Source organism: Clarias gariepinus, chromosome 2, assembly GCF_024256425.1.
Source record: "Clarias gariepinus isolate MV-2021 ecotype Netherlands chromosome 2, CGAR_prim_01v2, whole genome shotgun sequence".
NCBI lineage: Eukaryota > Metazoa > Chordata > Actinopteri > Siluriformes > Clariidae > Clarias > Clarias gariepinus.
In genome coordinates this window covers 27,568,937-27,594,284 of record NC_071101.1, presented here as the reverse complement: position 1 = coordinate 27,594,284, position 25,348 = coordinate 27,568,937, and the positions used below count along the sequence as shown (strand labels likewise).

Sequence of the window (25,348 nt, the reverse complement as noted above, 5' to 3'; positions counted from 1 at the left end):
GCTTTATGTTCACAGAAAAATCTAATAATAATGAAAAAAGACTTTTGTTAGGTTAAAATTTGACATAAATTTGACAAAAAATATACTGAAAATAAATAAATATCAGTCTTGCTGTATCCATGTCTGAATTATGTACTCCACTGAATACACACTGTTTAGAATACACAGGCTATTTGTTGAGACAGAGAAGTTTCTGTTCGAGTTTGTGAGACGGGTGTAGGAGTAAGCCTGTATGTAAAAACAAGAATAAAGACTCATTAATTACTAATCCCAGCAAGTCACATTCCCAGCATGTCTTGTTTTGGTTCCTTGGAAACTCCTACATTGACACATTGAACACACAAATTTCCTTTGCCTTGCTTATGCGTTAGAATTTTATTTGGAAAAAGATTGTTTAAAATATTTTCAGCACCATCAACATTTAAACGCTAAATACACTCAAGATCTGGACCGACAATAATTTCTAAATATCAGCCTAAAACCATAAAAATACCATTTGTTTGTACCGTACTTTTTTAATAAAAGTAAAAGCTCTGCATTTGTTCCATGTCTTAACCTAACAATATCAGCGTCTTTTGGTAGCAAAGCTGTTGGTGTCTTTTGGCTTGTAAGTAAGACATGGAGTTGAGTGATATTTAGGTGGACCTTGCTGTTTCTTGTGTGCGGAGCTCTTCCTGGGCGTTCTCTCATGCTGGGGAACATGAATGGGCTTCCATGGAACAGGATTCACAAAACTGGGAGCTGGATAGTTTAGATAGTCATAGCCACCTAAAAACAAGAAAAGGTTCACAACATGAAGGTGTTTTTTTACATAACTAAACTTTTAAAAAAACTAAAGATTGAGATAAAGTGATTTAAGCATTTAATTTCCAAATAAAATGTGCAGGTTGTTTTTAAAGGAAACAAAATATGCCACTTACTAGCTGAACATGCTGATGACTGACGTTTATGTCTTTCTTTGTCATTTATGCTTTTAAGCCACTCTTTAAACTTCTCATCTGCTCTCTCTTTTCGTTCTCTCTCCTCTTTCTCTCTTCTTGCAAGTTCTTCCTGTTTTTTAAAATTGATAAATATCAGCCAATTTGAAAATAAGCCCATCTTGTTTATTTTAATTAAACATACTTGCTCTTTTAATTTCTTTTCCTTTTCCTCATGCTGTTTCTTTTGGAGCCAGGCTTTATATTTTTCTTGGGCTTTTTTTTCTACCTCCAAACGTTTCCGCTCTTCAAGTAACATTTTGTTTGTTTTCTGGGACACCTGAGAAAGCTTTTCCTGTTTTTCCTGGGAAAGAAAAAATAAATTGGTTGCTTATAAGAAAGGTTTAACATAATCAAAAAAATCCACCCTGAACTTGTCAGGAAATGGAGTCACTGTTATTTTTACATTAACAATTGCATTATGGTCATGAGTGAATTCGATTCACAATACTGACTTCATTATTAAAGTCCATATCTAAAATATTTTTTTACATAATATTTAAATTTATAAAAAATAAAAAAAAAACACCATGCCCCTATTAGACAGAATAAAATTTCTCTAGGTAAGTGTTGATCCTGAGGAAAAAAATAATCTACTGTAACATTGTGAGCTCGGTGTTCAGCAAAATGACATTCTCTGTGGTCTTTGGTGTTTATCTCTACCAGTATGAACTGTTGACATAATTCAGGTTGGGTCCATTGATTCCTGCTATTGGTACCAAATTCTGACTCAATCATGTGTGCCTCAGCAGAAATCAAGATTCATCAAAACAGGCTATGTTTTTTCAATCTTTAATGAAGCAGTCTCAGCTTTCTGTTCTCAGCTGACAGAAGTGGAAAAATTACCACAATTGTACAAATTATTAGTGAGTTTCTGTAACGTTTCTGTCAGCAGCATCTAGCCTGGCCAGTCAGATGACTTCTCTCATGAAAAATATGTTACTATCAAATGTTATGGCAGGGCATACAAGCCATCACCAACTACAGGACATCATCACCTGCCTGGGATAGTGACGGCTCCCTTCCAGATGTGCTGAACAGCTTCTATGCACGGTGCATAGAAATGCGCGAGAAAACTGCGAGAAAGACCATCCCTCATCCGAACGATAAGGTGCTGTGTCTCACAACGGCTGATGAGAGGAAAACTCTACGCAGAGTCAATCCACGTAAAGCTGCTGGACCAGACAACGTCCCAGGCTGACTGCTCAGAGAATGTGCAGAACAAATGGCAGATGTTCTCGCCAACCTCTTTAACATCTCTCTAAGCAGTGCCGTTGTTCCCACATGCCTCAAGTCTACCACCATCGTCCCCGTGCTGAAAAAGTCTTCTGTGTCCTTTCTCAATGCCTACCTTCCTGTTGCACTCACACTCATCAGCATGAGCGTGTGGTCAGTCCCCTGCTGTTCACACTGCTGACTTATAAATTGTGTAGCGACACACAGCTCCAATTATATAATCAAGTTTGCTGATGACACGCCTGTGGTGGTCTCATCAGCAAGAATGACGAGTCAGCATACAGAGAGGAAGTGCAGAGGCTTACGGACTGGGTTAAGGACAATAGCCTGTCTCTGAACGTCGATAAGACAAGACATGATTGTAGACTTCAGGAGAACACGGAGCGATCACTCTCCGCTAAACATCAACAGCTCCTCTGTGGAGATTGTCCACCTGGTCCCTCAACACCAGCTCTCTGCACAAGAAAGTCCAACAACGTCTTTTCTTCATGAGAAGGCTGAGGAGGGCCCAGCTTCCAGCACCAATCCTCACCACCTTCTATAGAATCAAGAGCATCTTGAGCAGCTGCATCACTCATATGTCTGGTTTGGGAATTGTGCAATATCTGACGACGAGATCCTACAGCGGATAGTGAGGACAGCTGAGAAGATTATTGGGGTCTCTCTTCCCTCTATTGAAGACATATACCCTCCTGCCATCTGGAAAATGGTACCGAAGCATTTGGACACTCACATCCAGACTATGTAACAGTTTTTACCCACAAGCCATCAGTCTCCTTAATACAAAGGGACCGGACTGATAAAAACCCACACACACAAACACACACACAAATTACTCAGACGGTCTAAATAACATCGGGACTGAACTGATAAACACACACATGCACAAACACTCTGATCTACAACCATATCACTATTTGTTCATACCTATCTACCTGATCTTCTCTTTTTGCACTATATTGCAAAATATTTATTTTCTTGCTATTTTGTCAAATGTTCACTGTTTCTCGTCCCACTAGCTCAACTCATACCTCATTAATACAAAAGTACTGAAACGTGTTACGTTGTTGTGTTGGTCACTCATACTCTTTGTTTGCACATTTGCATGTGCACTTTGTTGTCTGTCTATTGTTTTCTCTTTTTTGTATAGAAATGAAAAAAATAAAAAATGTAAATCTGTCATATCTGAGCTAGTCACTAATTAGATCTCTTAGTTAGCTAGCGGGTTCCGGTAGAGTTGTGTTGTTAAATTATCTTGTTGCATGTATGTAGCACCTTGGTCCTGGAGAAACGTTTTTTCGTTTTAATGGGTACTGAACTGTATACGATTGAAATTACAATAAAAGCCTACTTGTTATGACAGAGCTGTCGTCCCCTAGATATTTGTTTCTTTAATGCACCATTCTAAATAAAAGCTAGAGACCAGGAGATACAACAGTTAAAACACTAAAACCTGCATGTGAAAGCTGATTTGACCACTGTTCTAAGCAAAGCTGCTGACACATACCTGCATGATTTTATGTAATACACTGCTACTGTAAGATTAACTGCTAAGATGGTTGCATGAATGAGCTGGTATGCAGGTGTTTCTAATACAGTGCTCTGTGAATGTATTTTAACTCTATGGGTTGCACAGATTGGGACCTCTAGTGTTCAAATGGTGCAATTATTTCAGATGCATACAGTAAATACCAGAATGTTGATATTGCACATTTCTATGATTTTCCTACAACAATAAATTAAGATAAGCCTTTACTTGTCACGCATACATTACTGCACAGCAAAATTCTTTTCGTCTAACATCCTAGCTTGGTGGCTGAGGTCAGAGCGCAGGGTCAGGCCTGACCCTCTGATCAATAACCTAGTGGCTTATCCTCCTGATCAACCATTGCCCCAGTATACCTTGCATTAATACACACATGTTTCATACTTGTAGTATTTTTTTTTACCCATTCAAGGGAAAGAAAGTGAAAGAAAGTGAGTGGTACCTGTTCCCTCTTCATTTGAAGCCACTCTTGGATTTTACACTCACTGACTGCTTTTTTTTGTTGCTGTTCCGTTTCTTCTTGCTCCTTTTTTTCTTTCAGAGCTTGTTCCTGGAATATAGAGTTTAAATCACAGTTTTATGATTTTGGTATAAAGCAGAACAAAAACATTTGACACAGAAATATAACATATAAACACATCACAGACAAGTCGCTCTAAAATGCTGACAATGTAGTTGCAATGTACTGTACTCGCAGCTACAATGTAGTCAATATCTTGATAACCAAAATGTACCTGGATGGATTTTTGGTGCTTTCTGATTCGCTCTTCCTTGGCTTTACTTACAAGCCACTGCTCCCATGCACTCAGATTGAGTCTTGTATTGAAGGTATCTTCTGCATGATGGGATGCATTTCTGAGGAGAAAAAAAAAGACATCACACTACATGCGGATGTAGACGAAATGTTGAATATAATACAAAACCTATTCACTAAGAATATACCTGCTTTGACTGATGGGGAATACACTTTGGTGTGCTGTAAGAGAGGGGTCTTCAGGAGGTTGACACTGTTTCAGTGCTTCATCCTTATCATCATCATCATCATCTGATAATTCAAAGCTATCGTGATAAATGGGGGACAGGAGAGAGTAGGTTGAGTCGCCTGTGGATTCCAAACTCCTGCTTCTCCTTGGAATGCTCCTTGGGACGGAGAATTGACTTTTGAGTGGAGTTGAGGTGATACTTTTCGATGAGGCAGACTTCGGGGCTGACATCTTAAACCTGACAGAAAACGGAAATATCAACAGCAAGATCACAGATCATCCTTCTCTACATCTTCAAGTCATGCAAAAGGGCTGCCACTGACTAGATGGCCCATTTAGTGTCAGGTTCTGAGCATCGAAAACACTTTTTTAAAGATTTTTGCACAATCTTGGTGTGGGACAGAGATTAAAAAAAAAAAAAATTAGATTTTGGTCTCTGCATTTTACAAGTTCTTAAAAACAACAACAACAAACTGATGTGAAATTATAACTGTTACCTCACCTAACGTTAGCTGATTAGCTTACATAACACACTAGTTTTAGCTAACGTTGAAGGTAAACTTTGATAAAAGACACGCCAGAAATGTATTCCTATAATTGTAGGAGCGGTAACTTAGTTCAAGAGCTGGACAGCATGAATAACTCACCAGTACGAGGAGAAAATCAACAGCACGTATAACTGTATAAACTGATTTTACTCAGCTTAGTTGCACTATCGGCTGCTTTTTTTTTTTAACGTCCCGCCTCCCTACGCAGAGCTCGCGCCACAGACACGTCACTCATATGATCGACCACAGTGATTGGCTGTAATTCTGAGCGTAACCACGCACGCCTTAACGGAAGCGTCTCTCATAGAAACGAAGCGTCCGTGGATGCAGCAGACCAGCAGTGTAGGGATGTTTACAGTAATGTCAAGCATAAAAGCACGAAATAAGCATGTTTGCAGTTTGAATTTAAATGAACAGAATTATATACTACCCAGAAAGGATATTAAGACAAATTATGAAAACGCGCTACAATAATTGTTCTACAATGTAAAAACCAAGCTCTAATACGCCAACTGACGTCATGCTTTTAAACTGATTTCACACCTCGCCACGTGCATATGTAGACCCATCATATACACATCATAGTGTGTGATTTTATACAAATGAGGCCATTTTATGGTGTTAAGAAGGTCTACACAGATTTTGTGCTCTAAATCTCACTTTGTAAAATGGTAAAATAAAAACATTTTTCCGAGATGTGCTGAATATACTGTTCAGTGGGTAAGCTTCTATTTTTCCTTCCTGTACTTCAAATAAAAAGGGATAAAAGTAAAATCCATATACTTAGCACATACATTTTGTTCTAATAAATATGGCATACCTCAGGTTATTATACATCCACTCACTGACCATTACACTGTTCAACTGCTTGTTAATGTTAAATCTAATTAGCCAAACACGTCACTCAAGTGACTTTGATTGTTGCCTGGTCTGGATATTTTTTAAACTCTTGATCTGCTGGGTTCTTACACACAACCATTTCTAGGGTTTACAGAAAAAGGCCTTAAAAAAAGAGGATACCCTTTTTAATGCCTTCTGAATGCACAATGTCTTAAACCTTGAAGCAGATGGACTATAGCAGCTGAAGACCATACCACATGTCACTCTTGTCAGATAACAACATGAAAGCATAGATCCATCCTGCCTTGTATCAGTTCGAATGGAGGTAGTGGTGTAATGATGTGGAAATATTTTCTTCGCACACTTTTAGATACCAAATGAGCATCATTTAAATGCCACCGCCTACCTGAGCATTGTTACTGACCATGTCCACACGCTGATTACCACACTCAGCATTTGGTCATTTCCATGGGCTCCAGACTCCAGGCAGTCATTGAATACAAATGATTTAAAACCAATTATTAAAGACAATAAAAAAAATATATATTGTGTTAGTTTGTTCCATTATTTATGAACCTCCCTAAAAAGTGATGTGTGTATGAAAATGGCTATAATTCCTGAATGGTTAATGTCAAACTTGTCAAACTCTTGAATTAGTGCTGAACGTCTTGAATCCACACAGATGTTGAGTGTTTGCAAAATGGCAAAAATGTATCTTCATATATACACCAAACAACCATAACATTAGCAGTTGTTAATGTTAATTGTGATTATATTCTCAATAACACACCAATAAACTTGTGACTGGATTATGAATACCTCATTTATGCCTTTGCTGTAATTATTTTATATATAATATAAAATATTATATCATCTTTTCAAATAATATGTGCAATGTTTTTATGTAGAAAACACTAATTCAAAATTAATTTTGTTGCGTTTTAACAGACAGTGTCACATATATTATAATAAAGGTCTGATTTTGCTCCAAGCTTCAAGTCAGAAATCTTACTTTTTGTCCTATAGCTATGGATACCTTTACAAGGTTGACCTCTTACATGTCTCCTGTTGTTGGCCTACCTACAGGTTACAGAATAACTTGCTTATCAATGGTAAAAAAAACCCAACAAATTTTCCAAAGTATTAACAGACTATTTAGTATCTTAAAATAAAGTAATATATTTTAGGAAACTAGAAATAATTTGTCTTACAATCGCAATAAAAGAAACAAACATATATTCTAAAATTTAAAACAGGTTATATTAGTAAATGATCATTGTCATTGCTTTTATTGCAAAAGCTACAGTAAGAATTTCAGTATGTATCATGGGAAAAACTACTTTGATAACAGTAAATGCACAGGTGAAGTTGGTGTTATTTTGGGATGAGGTAGCAAGATATGCTGAATCCAAGGTCTCAGTTGCTCTATAAAAGCCCTCACTCCATCCAGCTACAGCAGTGTAAAGTCATGGCTTTTCTGTGGATCCTCTCTTGCCTCGCCTTTATTGGCGCAACATATGGTATGTAATTTTTGTAATTTCGTAAATTATTTGTGTTAAAGAGTAAAACTGATGACATTTGTATATCTTATACAAGTACTGTCCTGCCTATGGATGTTTTCATTTCTAGTCTCACCAACACTGCTTGCTTTAGTTAATTTATTATTATTATTATTATTATTATAGATCAATGTGGCATGTGGACGAATTGATTGAAAAGTTTTTTAACAAGTTGTGTGTGTGATACTTTAAGGTTGTGGTGTCCCTGCCATTACTCCTGTAATTACTGGATATTCCAGGATTGTCAATGGTGAGCAGGCTGTGCCCCACTCATGGCCCTGGCAAGTGTCTCTGCAGGTGAGACTCCCCCTCTTTTAGGATCTGCAAAATGTTAAGCTCCTGTTTACAGTATAGGTGTGGATGAGCTAAATGGAGCCGGATTTAAGTTTCTTCCTTTCTCTTTTCAGGACAGTACTCGCTTCCACTTCTGTGGTGGTTCTCTGGTCAATGAGTACTGGGTGGTGACAGCTGCTCACTGCAATGTCAGGTAGGGACAGAAATCTTAGATTCAGGCTTTTGTCCTCCTTATAGTTGAAATTTAGTTCAAGAGAGTGGCCCTACACATTAGTATTAACACATAACTAAACTTAAGAAACTTTTAAGTGTGTATACATGCACACATAATACCCAGCTTTTGAAACAATTAAACAAGATGCAAATGTATATAAAAGTCAAGCCATATTTAGTTTTTTGTTTTTATTGTTGTTTTTAGCAGATAAAACTATAAACCCATCATAAATGTCATAACAGGAAGTGAAATTTTTGTTTGCAGAACTTCTCACCTTGTGGTCCTTGGAGAGCATGACCGCTCCTCTAATGCAGAGAACATCCAGGTCTTGAAAGTTGCAAAGGTTTGTATCAGGTCTATAAAATACTACTAAAAATAACTATTCTGAGTTATAGTTTTGGATCAGATTAATAACTACTTTACTTATATTAATTCTCTCTCTAACACAGTCCATCAGGCACCCCAATTACGATTCATATAAAATCAACAATGATGTTACCTTGATCAAACTGGCCACTCCTGCCCAGCTCAGCGCCCGCGTGTCCCCTGTGTGTTTGGCTGCTACCAGTGACAACTTCCAAGGTGGCATGAAGTGTGTCACAAGCGGCTGGGGCTTGACCAGATACAATGGTAATGCAAGGGTCATTATGGGTGTCTTAAACTGCATTAGGCTTTGTCTACATCACATGACATTGTAATCTTTTTAAAAACTCATATGAGAAATTGAGAAAAGGATTTATGTTTTTTATTCCTAAATTCTACATGACAAAAGAAATATCTGTCTTTAATGTTATACTCTTTTAGCTGCAAACACCCCTGCACTTCTGCAGCAGGCTGCTCTGCCTCTGCTGACTAACACCAATTGCCAGTCTTACTGGGGGAATCAAATTACTGACCTGATGATCTGCGCTGGAGCCTCTGGCGCTTCATCCTGCATGGTAACTTTGATCATCATTAATACTGTATCTTATATATATGAAATTGTATAAATATAAGCTGTAGAGGTGCACAAAGGTTTTAAAAGTTAAAGAATTAGACAAACAAAAATACAGTTAAATTTTGTAAACTTCAAATATTAATTAACTAGTCTAGTGGCTTAGTGTTTAGCACTGTTGCCTTGCACCTTCAGGGTTGGGGCAATCAAATCTCACCACTAAGCTGCGTGCAAAGATTTTGCATGCTCTGCCCATTCTTTGTTGGTTTCTTCCCACAGTCCAGATGGGTGTAGAATGTATTGTTTCCAAATGAAAATGTGGGTGTTTTTTAAATTTTGCTGTGTAAGAGTGTACTTGTTCCCTGTAATGGATTGGCACCTCATCCACTGCTCCATGTTAAAAATGCAGTCATTCATTCTGCTTGAGTTTTTTTTTTTTTTATATTAAGCCTCAGTCTACATATTTTAACAATAATAGGATAATCTCAGTAATATACAGATAACAGAGACCAACACATTATATAGAATACTTTAAAGAAAAAACTTAAACCAAACATTAAATCCATAAAAAAATTCACATATGGATATAAATTCACAATAGATTTTGTTTTCTACATTTGATTTAGTTTCTTCTTTATATTATTCTCTGTTGGGAAAATAAAATATCTTTCTGGTTAAGAATTGAAATACATTTTATTTTATTGATGTTCAGCTTTTATGTTGTATATAAATAGTTATTGTATATAGAGTTATAGAGATAGACTAATATGATCCAAATACGCAGAAATTAATGCAATTGTGTTCATTCTTTCTTCTCAGGGTGACTCTGGTGGCCCCCTGGTGTGCCAGAAATCTGGAGTTTGGACCTTGGTTGGTATTGTCTCCTGGGGCAGTGGCACCTGCAGCACTTCCATGCCTGGAGTGTACGCTCGGGTCACTATGCTTCGCTCTTGGATTGATCAGACCATCGCCTCCAACTAAAGCCTTTGCAGCCATGATGTTTTGACAAATTCTCTGACATCTTCATAAATAAAAATCGCAACAAGGCAAACCATGAATTGTTTGTTTATCTTGTCCGCTGATTTTACATGTTGCTGAAAAAATCCATCATGTCCACCATGAACATGAACATTTAAAAAAGCGTTCCCCATAACATACATTACACCTCAATTTGTTAAAGCAAAGCTTTATATGCTAACAATGTGGCGGGTAATACAAACAAAACATTTTTTATAATAAATCAATCAATCAATAAATCAATAAATTTTGCCTAAATAAAATGTCATTTTTGTGACAAGAAGAGGGTGAAATAAATTGTGAATAAAAATATAAACAAATTAAATTAAATGTCAAATGCTTAATTGAAATAGGGGTGATAAACATGTATTAATACTACACATTAAAGCATTTGGCTAATACACAGTCTTGGGGCTGATTTATTTAATTTTTTGTTTTACATATAAGAAAATATATAATACAGAATACAGAAAATGCTACTTTGTAAGTTTAAGCAATATGAAAGTGACCAATCTTGCTTCCCTAAAAAGGTTAAGTTGCTAACTTTAGCTGTTTTGGAGTGATGATTTTATATGTGCCCCACAAAACGGCTATTTTTTAGCATTGTACTGGCTTGCTTCTAAAAATAATAATTTTAAAGGCAAAGTATTCAAAGTTCTTTATGAATATAGATACGAATATTTGTGTAAGCATCTTTAGAAGCTAATAGCCTGTAAAAAATGTTGCTTAAATCAATGCAATCTGTGCAAAATGAATGCTTCCCCCTAAATTACTAACAACAGTGATTCTTTTGTTTAAATGCTCCAAATTAAACACATACCTTATGTTATGTGGCCATAAAACTTCAGTAAAAATTGCTCTTTGTAATCTGCCCAATAATTATTGTTAATACATTAACCATTAAAATTCCAGGTCTACCTCAGTGCTTTGTGTTAGAGATTTGCATAAGGTTTTTGGTAAAAGCTTAAAACGTGTTAACAATGAATTAACAGTTAAGTACTTAATGAAGAAAACACCTTTTCAGCTTTTATGTCTTTCCGTGTGAAACTTGGCCAAGTTTCATCTAAATGATAATTAAGATCGTTGGAAGATTTGATCTAAAAATAGTTTCATAAAAGGACATACAATTAGATTTAGCAAATGTTTTTCTTTTTATGTGATAACAAATATAAATGTTTGTGTATATTTACGGAAAACAAAGCATGGATCGGGAGATAAGAAGCATCAGGTATTATGGAAAAAATGTTAAACGATTCAATCTGAAAGTTCCCCTTTTCACCTACAGTGTGAGAGACCGCGGTGTAGGACCGAGACTTTTTGGCCACAATACCATGTTTTATAATGCCATCATTACATGGCATGCTGATAGAGGAAAATTTTTAAAAAAAAATCCAAACTTTGCATTTGTACTTAGCATACTAGTTTTATTACACAATTTACTACTTACTTTTATTTTAATAAATTTGACGAAAATATCGTAAACATTGGCTAACGTAATTCACGTGTTAACATCTTAAGCCAAGTCCTGGTTTCCCTCATAGTCTCTGCATACGAATAGCAATCTAATAAAACATGTGACCCGTATTAGGATATATCAATGTGATAAAACAAGGAAAGAACCCAGATCCTTTATACATTTGTTATATTTAGTGCTGATAAAGAGTACATGGCTGGAAATGAAAAAGGGTAATTTTTGACATTGGCCTCAGCGGCGCCGTGGCTTAGTTGGTTAAAGCGCCTGTCTAGTAAACAGGAGATCCTGGGTTCGAATCCCAGCGGTGCCTTTTGAGCACACAGCTGTGAAACATGGTATATTAATCACGCAAATACCCCACTGATTAACTGTGTAAATCTAAAAAAAAACAGCATTGGATTAATTATACTTTATTCACTACCAAAACTGTTAAACCATTTTATCCTTTACAAAAAGACTGACAACTGGTAATCACGAACATATTGCTTCCTCTAGAAACAAACTATACAAATAATTTACAGTTTCAAACCTCACTTCAAGACTGAAGTGAAAACTTCATTTATTTTCTACATAAGTCTACATAGGCAATATGAGCATGTGGAAACAGTAAGAGACAGTGCTCGATCTCCACATCCCTTCACTTCTTACATACTGTACTTATTCAGGACATAGGTAAAACTAAAATAAAATAGGTAATGCTATCCAGTTCAGTGGTTCTACAAAAATATTTACAGTAAACACTTTGGGACACCTTGGCTATTTCCTGAAATGTCCCAACTGTTTTTACCAATCACAAACGCACCTCAAAGTTCCACAGGATATACTGTATTTGGACAGTAATAAGGTAGGTCTGTCTGTAATGGAATAGCCTGTCAGTCGAACATAGGACAAATCAAGCTGCTCTGCATGGAGTTTTCAACCTAGGGGTTTGGAGATGTTTTAAAGACTAACTCCAAAAAACTTGCATGGCATCTGAGCATTTCCCTGGAAACACCTTTTTATTTTCCTGAAGAAAGTGTGTGCAGCTGTTAAGAGATTTTCTAAAAATTATGAACACAGTATAAAGTTTAATATATTTTTTGTTATTATAACAAATGTGGAATAAATGTAAAATATAATTTCATTTTTTAAAACCAAAACATTGTAGACAGCTTTAAGTGTCCCCAAACGTTTGATGGGAAGTGTGCAACCAAAGCATACTTTTTGCAGTATTGTAATACCCTCACGAACACTTTATTACAAACGCTTGTACAACTACTCATTCATATGATGTCTTTATACCAATCAGGTGACTGCAGTGCACTGCATAGAAATCATGCAGATACAGGCCAGCAGCTGGAGATAATGTTCACATCAGTCAGAGGAAAATTGTGATCTTAGTGATTTTCATCATGGCATGATGGTTATTGTTAGACAGACAGTGGTAGAATATTTCTATAGCCATTGATCTCCTGAGACTTTCATTGGGATTTTCATTCAACAGTCTACAGAGTTTATCCAGAATGATGCAATAAAGGTAAATCAACCAGACATCCAGTGAGTGGCAGTTGGGTGGATGGAAATGCTGTGTCGAGAAGAGAGGTCAACTGAGTATGGCCAAACTGGTTCAAGCTGTCAGAGAGGCTAACGCTAAGCTGATGGGCCACAACAGGCGAAGACCACATCAGGCTTTACTTCTGTCAACCAAGAACAGAAAGCCAAGGCTGCAGTGCGCACAGGTTCAACAAATCTGGACAATCTGAATTCAATAGAGCACCTTTGCGATGCGGTAGAGCGGGTGATTTTCAGCATGAAAGTGAGGCCCTACCTAATATTTCTCTAGTGTTTCTAATAAAGTGCTTGGTGAGTGTACACAAGGTTTACCATTTGTGTGGAGAGGAATACAGTTCACCTAAAATTAGTATAATACCAATAGTAGGTTGATGTAGTTTGTTTAGAAAACAGACAGCTTATAAAGAATACACATTAGGATACTTTATGAATTATTACAATAAAATAAAAACCTTGTATTCACAAAAAATAACATCATAACGTCTCAACAACTGAGTAATTAACAAATTGTTCTAAGATAGTGTAGAAGGTATGCAGCTTGTCCTGCATTCTACTTAGTTAATTTCTAGCTGTGCTTTAAAGAGGTAAACTACACTGCAAAAATAAAGGACTTATTTAACTGCAACTGCCAAACAGCAATAAATATATTCAGCATTAGCTCTTATGTCTCCACTGTTAGGTATTTGATGTATATTTACAGGCAACTAGCAAACGCATACCTGAAGACACTTCCTGAATTATTCCAGTTATAATATACTAAAATATTTCAGTGTATCTTTTTCATGTAAGGCACAGTATACACATAACGATAGGCAACATATTAAATAAAAGGTTAAAAATAGATAGTCCTTTTGAAATGTTAATAGTGATATTAACTTACAGTACGTTTACCAGTGAATACAAAACATAAGAGAGATACTATACAAGGCTTATAGACATTTGTGGTTGAATATTTACCCAGGAACCCTATTTTGGGGCTTTAAAATAAGAGAGAAACTACAGTTTAACAAAAACTGGATACAATTAAGGTAATAAACAAAAAAATATTAAAGTCAAACAGGTCCAGATGCCTTGCTAATCGCAGAAGACGTATCTGTCCATTCTCTTGGTGTTATGTCTTCAGTGGGGTCAACTTGGGGGAAGACCACAAAAAACACTCTCTGACCCAGATAGGTAGCCCACTCTGTAACAAACAAAAACATATGATCATTTTCTTACACTTTAAACAATCAGTACAATTTTCTTTATAAATTCTGAACAGCCGAAAGACAAAGAAGAAGATCAACAATGTTAATGAAAAGTATGTTACATTTAATATTAACAGGCATTTTATAATTTCTTAATATTTGGTGTAGCTGGCTTTTCTCTTTTTGTGACAGTAGGCGCTTGAGCTGGTATTGACTGCATAAGAAATAATAAAAATAAATTAATGCTGCATTGTGGGTAGTTAGGTAGGTAGATGCATGGTGTAGCGGGTTTGACGCACAGGTGGCACCACAGACACACGGACACGAAGCGAGTTCTTATGGAAAAAGGGTAATTTTATTTGAAAAAGCTGGGAAGAAAAGTTGTGAAAGTGTGCATGTGCGAGTCTGGAGGCAGCGGCCCGCTGGCATGGAGACACAAGGCTGGTGAGCGATGCCGGCTGGCAGAGTGGGTTCTCGTGGGCAGCAGCTCTTGCATGCTCTCTCGAATGGCTACTCTCGTTGACTGGCCAACGACCCCTTCCAGTTCTCCTTGTGTGCAACCACATACAGGAGTCCATAACTTAAAACACACAGCGGCCTTTCCCATTTCGGCGGCCAGCTCTGTGCGAGTATGAAAGTGCTGCGGGAGCTTGTGCAATTTCCTCGTGGCTTTCCTTAATTTCGACGATCAAAAGGTGGCATTCCATTCGTGCCATTAAAGATGATTATTCACCAGATTGAGACACACACCTATTACTGGCGCACGCCGTGACAATAGATAGATAGATCAGTCATAATATTACAATAAAAACATTAAGCCCAATATTGTGTAGATTCCCCTTGTGCCACCAAGTCAGCTCCGGCCCATCGTGGCATGACTCCACAAAACATTTGGGGTTTTGCTGTGGTGTCTGGCATTAGGACATTGGTAGTGGATCGTTTGGGTGCTTGCAGAACGGGGTTCTGCATAAATCTGACTTGTTTGTCCAGGGCATCCCACAGATTTATAGTTGGATTACCACAGATGCATGGTATATAGATAGCTAAGGCACAATACTGAACATTCATTATTTTGCAATGCAATTTTAAAACATTTGAATAGACTTCTAGGTAAACACATAAAATTTGAATTTCTCAATGGTTATGATTTAATTTTTCCCTTATCATATAGTTATTGGGCAATAGTTGTGTTAAAATGTAATAGGGTACTGATTTAAAAACAATCTATTATATTAAACCTACCAATGAAGTTATAGATACACTTTGGCTTATCTTTCCAGTAGACACCCAGAAAGTATACAGGTACTCCAGTGAGCATGATGACCAGTCCCACACCGCAGACCACGGGCTCTGAGTGGAGACTAAAGCCTAGCAGCAGGACCCAGAACAGGAGGTAACACACAGGAACGAATAAACTCACCTGTGCACAGGACACAATAAGAGACCCGATTTGACAGTGAAGAAATGTACATAGTTCATTAATATCCTGAAAAATAAGGGAATTTAGAGGTTGTTACAGTTATGCTCTTGTGGAAATGTTCTACTGCAGATTTTCAACTAACTTCTACTTATATAAAACTTTTAATAATAACCACTGTTACATATTTTACGGAAAGTCAGATATGAATACTTAACTGTGTATAATACCCGAGTTTTCTAATTGTAAAATGTGAAAAATTTATTTCACTGTGCTGTAAGGTATATGTGAAAAACAACTGAGTTGTAATTTATAGTATTCAGTTTACTACACTATCAACAGAAGTGAAAAATAGAAACGGGAATTTGCAATTTTTGAATTTTTTAAGAAGGAGTTGTTTTAATGATACCTTGATAGGCCTGTACAGGTTTGGCTTCTTCCATCTGTAATACAGCAAGCCAGCAATAGTGACTCCATAGGAGAGGTAGTTGATGAAGGACACGTAGTTTATAAGGTTATGTGTTTCACCGATGCACATGATTACAATTGTGGCAGTGCACTGTATAATGAGAAGGGAGAAAATGAGAGGAATGGAGACAAGGAGAAAAACACACAGACAAAGGCAGATGAGAATGATAGAACCCGCTGATGCCAGAGTTATGTTAGACGCAACCATAACAAAAATTAATAAACTTTGAAAAAAACAACATATGAAGTGTTTTGTATGTCATAAAACAACTCACACAGACAAGCAGAGCTGGAATTGGGGTACAGCTCTTAAAGTGAATCATAGCAAGTAAGCTGGGTAAATGTCCTTCTCTTGCACCAGAGAAACAAAGTCTAAAAGGGCATAAAATACATAACACTTACATGATAATAAATAAATGTTTCCCCGTCTCTCTCTCACACACACACACACACACACACTATCTACCCTAAGGCAGGCTTATTCAGGATGAGTTCTATCCTTTTTTCTGTGTGAGAGCGGAATGGATAGATTTGAATATGATTTGAGGATGATGATGCTAATGGATATTCTGTTATAATCCTTCACACCTGCTTCTTGTTGGTAATTGTGCAAATCTGTCTACTTGTTCCTTTCGTAAAATTCCTGTCAAGTTTGGACTCTTGCCCTTTTCGCCAGATATAATGAATATTTGACTTTTTAGACTGTTTATTGGAATTGGATTCTGTCTCAGCCACTGATGTAATTGTTTACCTGAAGCATAATTATCTTCTGAGACACAAAAAAGAAAAAGAAATTAGAGTGAACTGCAGGAAGAGCAATCTGGTAAAGCAGTATTTTCTAGGTTAATGTCAGCAGTGTGTATCTCTCTCACTGGCTAACCTAGCTGGGGAGTTACTTCTTGGTCTGTCTCTGTTTTATTAGAGACTGTAGCTTGCCGACCTTACCCAAACCCTATGCTTGACAAAAGTTAGGATGAACACTGTCTGTGCTTTCTGGGTTCTCTAGTTTTTGCTCTCATGTACCAAAAACCTGCTGCCTTTAGGGTTGAATGAGGAGAAATGTATCGTTCTTTTTTATCTGGACTGTATCCATGGCATATTCCTGCCTCATCCCCCAAAGGCGCTGTGATAGGCTCCATGACCCCTGATCAAGTTACTGAAGATAAATGAACAGTTATGCTGGGCGCTGATGTCCAGTCATGGTGATTAAAAAAGTACCCCAGGTATGAATCATGTTGAAAACTCACTGTACTATGCTTATGCTGAATGAAAGTCACAATACTTCCCAGAAGAGGGCAGCAATAACATTTCATTATATTCAATCACACATCTAGGAGACAGAAGTCCTGGGACGACTGAGCTGACCTGGAAGATGTGAAGAGGTAGCCGTTGATACCTCCAAATGTGGAGAGCGCCACAGAGATGGGTATGATTGTGGAAAACATTCCAAGCAGCTTCTCTCCAAAGGTCTGTTGGACACAAGCGTCAGAATGTAAGACAAGATGATTGCTAATGAAATGTCAGCTGCAAGAATGAGATGGGGAAATTATGTCAAATAATTTGGAATTTTAATTTTAACAGCTAATCTAAACAGATTGAGAGATAATGTGTACTTACTACAGCCACAGCGTTGGAGGACAACAGCTCATCTGGGGACATGGAGGAGAAGTAGGCGATGTTGGTAAGCGTGTACACAAAGGTCACCAGTGGAATGGAGATGTAAATTGCACGTGGAAGATTCCTGATGAAACAGTCATGTTGATAAGTTGCACTGCTCAGTAGAATAATGTTTAACAGCACTTACATGTGTGTTAAGTATCTCATCAAATCTCGTCTCATATCTCAAAAATACATTAAGAAATTCAGAAAATATTCATGGATTCCAGCCGTGGCACATCACACATCTCCCACTAAGAGTATGGGTAATAAAGGGAAATTGTGTTTATTCTTATATTTTTCCGTCAAACAGCTATTGGGCACATTATTATTGTATATTATTATTTCAGATAAGCCATTTCTAAGCCTATACTTTATTATTTTCTTATACTATATATATTTGCAATAACAGACTATACTGTATACTGTTTTTAAAACTGTCAATATGTAAGGAGTCCATGCTCACCTTCTGGGATCCACTACCTCTTCTGTGACATAATTGAGAAAGTTCCAGCCACTGAAGGCAAAAGAGGCCTGAAGGAACGCCAGAGCAATCTGCCCCACTGTTGGTGTCTTATAAAACTCAAATGCTACTTGTGGTGTAAGACCCTCATAATTACCTGAGGAGACAGGGCATTGTATCACTGTTCACATTTATTTGTCTGTGTCATTTAAATTAAAATGTTTTAGAATAATTATTTTCTTTAGACATTATAAATTCTGTGACCCTGACTAGAATAAAGTCCAAGAATAATCCTTGCTATGATTAAATTTTGACCTAAAACTCTGACTAAGCCAGGATTTAAATCTACCCTAAATGATTTCCATATTTTTCCTGTGTTTTACTAGTTAGACGTCAAATTGTGTCACTCTTGTGTAACTACAGTAGATATAACTCTTTCTTGTGTACAGTAACAGCATTCAATGCCAGCAATGTTTCTCATTAGGATTCATAGCTGACATGTGTTAAATGGTACCTGTCGCTATAGTGATCTCACCTTCGTAGATCTGATGCAGTCCAACAGCGATAATGAGGCCCAGGGCCAGCAGCTTCCCTACAGTAAAGACATCCTGGATACGTGTGGCCAGACGCACACTGAAGCAGTTTACCCATGTCAGAAACACTGCAAAACACAGTTACACACAAATTCACCAACACATCAGATCTCGAAGGGAAAATCAAGATAAATTCTACATTGGTCAAATAAGGGCAATATTTTTAATTACTGACTTGCATCAAGGAAAAATAAATAAATTAATAAATGAATGAATGAATGCATAAATAATTTTTTAAAAAGTTACTGGAATTGGGTTAAGAACTGTTTTATTAAAACCTAGAAGGATAGTAGTGAACTTCATCCTCAACTCACTGAAGAAATGTGGTAAAAAAAAAAAAAAGAATGACAGAGATCACTTAAACACTTAAGTTGCATTGTAAAAAATGGACAGTAGAAATCACAGCTATGCTTAGCAGTCAACGTACAGTATGTACTTGTACATGTGATAAGAACGCAAAGGATTGGGATCAAACAGTTGTGTGGCCATAAGAAAACAATTTGTTACTGAGACTTTTTAGAAAAAAAGGCTTTGGATTTGGAAGAATAGAGAAAGATCATGAGGTCCGATGAGTTCAGATTGACCCTATTCCAGGACAATGTGACCATCTTAGAAAGGAAGTTCATGAAGCGATGTACCCATCATGCATAGTGCCCACTGTACAAGCTTCTGGAGGCAGTGTTATGATCTGGGCTTGCTTCAGTTTGTGTGTAGGCTCAGCAATTTGATAACAATTTGTAATGTAACGATATGACCAGGGTAACATCAATAGAGGCGCAGCCATATTCCAGAACTCAAACTGGAAAAGAGAGGTTCTGGGAGTATAAGTAATCATTTTCATTAATCATCACTTGGACACCAAATCGCAAACCGTAATCAAAGATAAAAGGGTTGAATGAGATGCAGGGTGTGCAACTTGTTGGGAAATGTAATTTTACTTGTGCAAATTATTACAGGATGACATAGTACCTGGACACTTCAGCCACCATACATGCACCCTAAATAAGTCAGCTAGTTAACTATTTTTAGTGATAAACAAAATCATCTAGAAGCATGACGATATAACATTACAGATTTTTTTCCCCCTGTAGGTAACATCAGTGGCTCTGGGATCTTCATTTCTCCTAAAGGGATCCTAAAACATGCCTTGAGGGTTATGATATATTGTCATATTTGTAATGATTTTAAGTAAAATGCCTGTGTATGGGCTTTAAAAGTTTTAAGTAAAATGCCTGTGTATGGGCTTTAAAAGTGTGTTTCCTTTGATAGGAGTGTATAATGTCAATTAATGGCTTGACTGATTTTTGGATACAATACTTGTAGAATGCAAATACAAATGTGAATTCTCTCTTAGCTTCAATTCTATTCTGATTCAGATTTTCACACATCATTATGTCTACATCTTAAATAAACAAATTGAAATTTGGAATGACAAGAAGTGCTATCCATAGCGACAACCAGATACAAACTATCATTGTATCCTATATCTCCTATATCACTTCTATGATCACACAAGAGTCTTCTACCATCTATGGTTAGGTGCCATATAATTCAAAGGGAAAAATGCGAGAGAATAAAATGGGGTCCAGTCTGTATAAATGACTGAAATTTCATCTATCTATTTGCTTGTGCAAGTACATGAATAGCTTAAAGCCTAGACAATAAATCTTAACGTATAAAGGATCAAATTAGTTAAAATTACTTGATCTATTCCTTGTTGGAAAAGTAAACTATAAACATCACTATAATGACTGAAACTAACAAAAAAAAAAGAGGAACAACTTGAAAACAACCCAAGCACACACTCGTAGTGGGAAGGAACTGATTTGTCCTACACAAACTTTTAATATATTTAGTTTAGTATACTATTTTTAACATTAAACATCAATAATGTGGAAAGAATAAATAACACCATCTCGTACAAAATAAGCCAGTGACACACTGTGCACGGAGCACATTTATCAAGACGCACTTACAGTATACTGCTGTTCACAGAAAAATAAAAAACATTGCCATGACTAATTGTGTACACACTGTGATCATGGCATCTCTAACCATGATTAAGGTCTTAAACTAAATAGCAGTGGGTTTGTTCCAGGCAAACAGCCATTCACAAACATCTGCTAGGAAACTAGAGTGACATTAAATGGTTCATTGACTACTTACTCCAAATTCCAGTTGACCAACAGACGTTTATAATCTAATCTATGCCTTTTTCCAGGACAAGTGGGAAATGTGCCAAAAGAATTCCAAAAGCAAAAAAACAACACTATGAGAATGTGAGAATCCTCAAGAGTGGAATGGTAATTCTTTTAGCTCATCCATCACTGTCCCGGTTGCTTTTTTTTCCCTACATGTTCTCTTTATTCCCTCTGTGAAACATAAGGTCCCTTCTAACCTTGATTAACAAATTACTCTGTGGCATACTGAACAAAAACAGAGGGCAGTGAGCAGGTCTGTGAAAAGATGTAGCGCCTCGGTCTTTTACAGAACTCCTCTCGTGTGTGGGCTCCACAAACAGAAGTAAGCAATTAGAGGTTATGCAATAATCACACGCCTCGTCGTCTCCATCACCGCACAGTCAAGTGCTCAGCTGTTGTTGCTCACTGTCCCTGTGAATGCTTGGCCGAATCAAGAATGGATGTGTCCTGCATGTGACATTTTAGCCGGCTACTCTTCCTGGTTTGGTTTTTATCTTTCAGAGTGTTGTTTCTATTCACTGATCACTTTTTTGACCTCTCATTACATTGCCGCTGTTTCATGTAGAGTAGCTGCGGGAACTCTGGGAAGGTGGGTTGGCTGATTGGTCAATTAGTCAGGTTGGTATTTCTAAAGAACTGAGAGCAAAATAGAGTAAGATTTACTTCTTAGTGTTTCACAGCTTCTTAGGCTGTGCTAATGAGCCAACCCCATTAAGACACTAAAATGTGCCTTAACATCTTTGTTTGCTTCAATATTGAACAAACAGTGCAATCCTATTGTATGCAATTAATACAGCTTGTGTTAAATCCAGAATGATGCGGAGAGGTGCCTATAATTATTACATTATTGTTCTATTATTATATTGTACATACCATAAACTATACTATTAAAACCCTTACACACGTTTTGGTCTTGGTCTTAGTTAGTTTTGGTCTTGGTTAGTGTGGCTAAACTAATTAGAGCTGAAACGTTTCTTTAAAACAAATGTTAGAATCAAGTATATGTGATATCTGAAATTATCATTCCACATAATTTTATTATGAATTTTCATCAGAGCCTGAATTACTGTGACTTTTCTGTATGTGACATTCCCAGAGTTTTAACATCAGCCTGGTCCCAACAGTAATTTAATAATTTACCTCTGTTGCTGAAGAGAATTTCACCATTTATTAATAACAGTCATTAAATAAACAGTTAATAAATAAAACAATCTAAAAGACATTGCTTAACTTACATATGCAGACAGCGGAGAGCATACGTGTAGCCATATACGGGGGAACGCAGTTAGGAAAGGCTGGCTGTAAGACGTAATTAGAGAAAGTGAGAGCTATTACTGCCAGAGTAGTAGGGTACATAATCAGAACAGCACTCCATAAAAGCAGGAACCTGAAAGAAGGAAGAAGAGAAAAGGGATTGGAGACTGTGTAAGAAAAACAACAAAAAAACGGGGAGACTATAGGCATTGGTAATGCACTTCAAAACCAGAAGGTCATGAGAAAATAATTTTGAACATGACAGATGGCTTTGCTTTACATCACTAGACATATGAAGTTGTTTAAAGGAACTGTTATTTAAATATAAGAAGCCAGATACGTAGCTGACATGTGATTATATGAAAACTTCAAAAATAACCTACCCAAAAAGACCTCCAAAAATCTCTGTAACGTAGGAGTAGTCTCCCCCTGACTTAGGGATGGTGACCCCAAGTTCAGCATAACAGAGAGAGCCAAGAGCAGCAATACCACCACCTAATGTCCATACAACCAGTGCCAAGCCAACAGACCCTGAGTGCTCCAGGACCCCTTTAGGAGAAATGAAGATCCCAGAGCCAATGATGTTACCTACAGGGGAAGAAAAGCTGTAATGTCATATTGTCATTCTTCTAGAAATAGGGTGTGTGACCCGCATGGATTAGCCATAACATTAAAAACACAAAACATTATGCATAAAATTGTGTATGTCCCATTTGTGCCAACAGGGCGGCTGTAGCTCACATGACACCCTTGAGGGTATGCTCCAGTGTCTGGCACCGAGACTTTAGCACTGGATCCTTTGGGTGCCACGGGTTGGGGGCACTTGATCTTTTCTCATGCGTTCTTGTGAGATGTTACAATTGCATTGCAGTGTAATGCAGGTCAATTAAAGGAGGATCATGCTAAGCATTGTAATATAGCTGTAATTCAACACAGTTGTGGCAACTGGACAAGGGGGACACTAATTTTATGTGGAAGATGACTGCACTGTGTGTCAGCAAAGCAAACTACCACTAGCAGTAATCCATAACACAGCTTAATCAGCTCTGGGTAAACTTCGCCGATGTGTCTATACACTGACTACATGATATTATGATCAGAATAGTAATAGCATTTATCGGAAACACGGTCACTGTCTGTGTACTTAATTACTCATTTTGTAGGACTGTGGGATTATGATTCATTAACACTACCTGATTTATTGAATGATTACAATCATTTTGAATTTCGAAGCACCTTGCTGAACCAATGCTATAATTATTTTGTCTCTCTACAGCTGGCTGCTTAATTAGCATCAACAGGGATTTAAATGTCCCTTAAGAACTTAATATTTTCTTTTTGACAAAATACTCTCTCCCATATATATACTCTTTCCTGGTTATGTGTAGGCTAATATGGGCTTGTTCAATTAGTGTGGCAGTTGTTTTTATGTTACTGTCATTTGTGTTGTGAACAATTACAAAACCTAAATGGCATATAATGTTGGAAAAAAAAAATACAAATTGACAGTTGAACATGTGGGACATATGGAAACTGAGAGGAAGAGAGAGGGGGAGAGAGAGAACAAATATTTTTAAAAAGTATTTAAAGTAGGACTACAACAATTATTATTATTTTTTTTATCTGAACAGCTTGTTAGGAAGCTGTGGTTACAATATCACCATTATCTTAGAAATTTGTCAGACCTTGGGCGCCCCCTACTGGCCTGGGGCCCCTGGCAGTTGCTTGCTTTGCCTGTTGACAAGCAGCATCTCAGAAAGTGACAACTCTGGAGTGGAGATGATCAAGGACCTTGCTCAAGGGCCCAACATTGGCAGCTTAGCAGTGGTGAAGCCATGTTTGGGGCTTGAACTAATGTCCTTCTTCATCAGTAACTCACATCCTTAACTACTGATAGATTTACATTTACGCAGACACCTTCATCCAAAACGGTATGCATTTTTTTTCCTTCTCATTATACATCTGAACAGTTGAGGGTTAAAAGGGGGTTTGCTTAAGAGCCCAACATGGACAACTTGGTGGTTGTTTGATTTGAACCTGGGACCATCGGAACTGTAGTCCAATGCCTTAACCACTGAGCTACACCACTGCCCACTTCCTGCTCCGAACCCTCTGTCACTATGTACTGTATAACTAAAGGTCAGGAAGTGTTCATGTCAATGGCAGAGTAAGTATCAGAGCCTCATTCATCTCTGACACAAAACATCTCTGTGGGAAAACTTAAGTGGCATTATTCACCAATTCGACTTCTTTCACCTGATAAAGTTATGAAGTCATAAAAGAAGCAAGAAGCAAGTAGAAGAAAATAAATGCAAAAAAGAAAACAAGGAAAGAAATAACAAAAACACTCTGAAAGTTGCTGATTATTAAAGTTGTTATGTATAAACTACTATAGTCTATATATGTATATGAAATTCTTTTGTACTGCAAAATGTATTGTTTTCCAAACATCACAACGTAGTTTAGTAACCTTTTAAGAATACTTTTTTTTTTAAATTATATAATAATAATAATGTCTAAAGTAACTAAATACCTTGCCATTCCAAAGTAGTGTAAAACTTTGGCAGATGGACTTGAGCTCACCTATAATGATGGTGCAGGCGCTCAGCAGTCCTATTTCTTTTTTCAGCGTCACTCGCTCCGGGATCGTGTCGCACTTTACCTCTCCGTGTTTCATGGTGCTCGGCTGAGCCTGGGCCTTGTGCTTGGCGTTTCTCTGCCGCTCCGCTCCATGCATTTCAGCGCGCAGCCCCGAAAGCAAGCTCGACTCTCCCTCTCTTCTTGAGCTGCACTCAGAGCATTGATGCACGGTGAAAAGAAGGCGCATGCGCAGCATCCGCCGCCGTCCAGGACAGAATGCTAACGACTCCTCTCAGGAGTGAGCGAGTGGAGGGAGGACGAGTTGACTGCTCTATATAAGGAAATGGCGTGTGACT

General features: G+C 37.3%; 3 protein-coding genes and 1 non-coding gene across 4 annotated transcripts; 2 read left to right on the top strand and 2 right to left on the bottom strand.

The window, feature by feature from the left end:
* Positions 1-380: 380 nt before the first annotated feature.
* On the bottom strand, positions 381-5,485 carry ccdc34 (coiled-coil domain containing 34). The gene is made up of 7 exons (XM_053490549.1): positions 5,390-5,485; positions 4,702-4,980; positions 4,494-4,614; positions 4,202-4,309; positions 1,123-1,281; positions 921-1,050; positions 381-768 (listed from the first exon to the last, which is right to left on the bottom strand). The coding sequence occupies exons 2-7, from the start codon at positions 4,971-4,973 to the stop codon at positions 566-568; spliced, it is 993 nt and encodes a 330-aa protein (XP_053346524.1). The 5' UTR covers positions 4,974-4,980; positions 5,390-5,485; the 3' UTR covers positions 381-565.
* Positions 5,486-7,571: 2,086 nt separating this feature from the next.
* LOC128509308 (chymotrypsin A-like) lies at positions 7,572-10,189 on the top strand. The gene is made up of 7 exons (XM_053480990.1): positions 7,572-7,650; positions 7,883-7,986; positions 8,097-8,176; positions 8,462-8,540; positions 8,647-8,827; positions 9,002-9,135; positions 9,951-10,189. The coding sequence occupies exons 1-7, from the start codon at positions 7,599-7,601 to the stop codon at positions 10,110-10,112; spliced, it is 792 nt and encodes a 263-aa protein (XP_053336965.1). The 5' UTR covers positions 7,572-7,598; the 3' UTR covers positions 10,113-10,189.
* A 1,669-nt stretch (positions 10,190-11,858) lies between these two features.
* trnat-agu (transfer RNA threonine (anticodon AGU)) lies at positions 11,859-11,932 on the top strand. Its single transcript has one exon. It is a non-coding gene; the product is annotated as a tRNA-Thr (tRNA).
* Positions 11,933-12,271: 339 nt separating this feature from the next.
* Positions 12,272-25,248, bottom strand: slc7a10b (solute carrier family 7 member 10b). Its single transcript, XM_053480080.1, has 11 exons — positions 24,996-25,248; positions 22,796-23,000; positions 22,394-22,545; positions 18,900-19,025; positions 18,368-18,521; positions 17,863-17,986; positions 17,611-17,714; positions 16,521-16,617; positions 16,187-16,336; positions 15,603-15,780; positions 12,272-14,356 (listed from the first exon to the last, which is right to left on the bottom strand). Exons 1-11 carry the CDS (start codon positions 25,246-25,248, stop codon positions 14,226-14,228), a joined length of 1,674 nt encoding a protein of 557 aa, XP_053336055.1. The 3' UTR covers positions 12,272-14,225.
* Positions 25,249-25,348: the final 100 nt, after the last annotated feature.

Bases quoted from the DNA above. Each gene is read 5' to 3' on its own strand.
- ccdc34 (XM_053490549.1), bottom strand. From the start codon at position 4,973: ATGTCAGCCCCGAAGTCTGCCTCATCGAAAAGTATCACCTCAACTCCA. The intron at 1,051-1,122 runs GTATGTTTAATT...TTTAAAAAACAG, and splicing joins AAAAGAAATTAAAAGAGCAA to GAAGAACTTGCAAGAAGAGA. The intron at 769-920 runs GTAAGTGGCATA...TCTTGTTTTTAG, and splicing joins GTCATCAGCATGTTCAGCTA to GTGGCTATGACTATCTAAAC.
- LOC128509308 (XM_053480990.1), top strand. From the start codon at position 7,599: ATGGCTTTTCTGTGGATCCTCTCTTGCCTCGCCTTTATTGGCGCAACA. The intron at 8,828-9,001 runs GTAATGCAAGGG...ATACTCTTTTAG, and splicing joins GGGCTTGACCAGATACAATG to CTGCAAACACCCCTGCACTT. The intron at 9,136-9,950 runs GTAACTTTGATC...CTTTCTTCTCAG, and splicing joins CTGGCGCTTCATCCTGCATG to GGTGACTCTGGTGGCCCCCT.
- slc7a10b (XM_053480080.1), bottom strand. From the start codon at position 25,248: ATGCTGCGCATGCGCCTTCTTTTCACCGTGCATCAATGCTCTGAGTGC. The intron at 22,546-22,795 runs GTAGGTTATTTT...TCCTTCTTTCAG, and splicing joins ATTTTTGGAGGTCTTTTTGG to GTTCCTGCTTTTATGGAGTG. The intron at 17,987-18,367 runs GTGAGCATGGAC...CTGTTTCATCAG, and splicing joins GAGGTAGTGGATCCCAGAAG to GAATCTTCCACGTGCAATTT.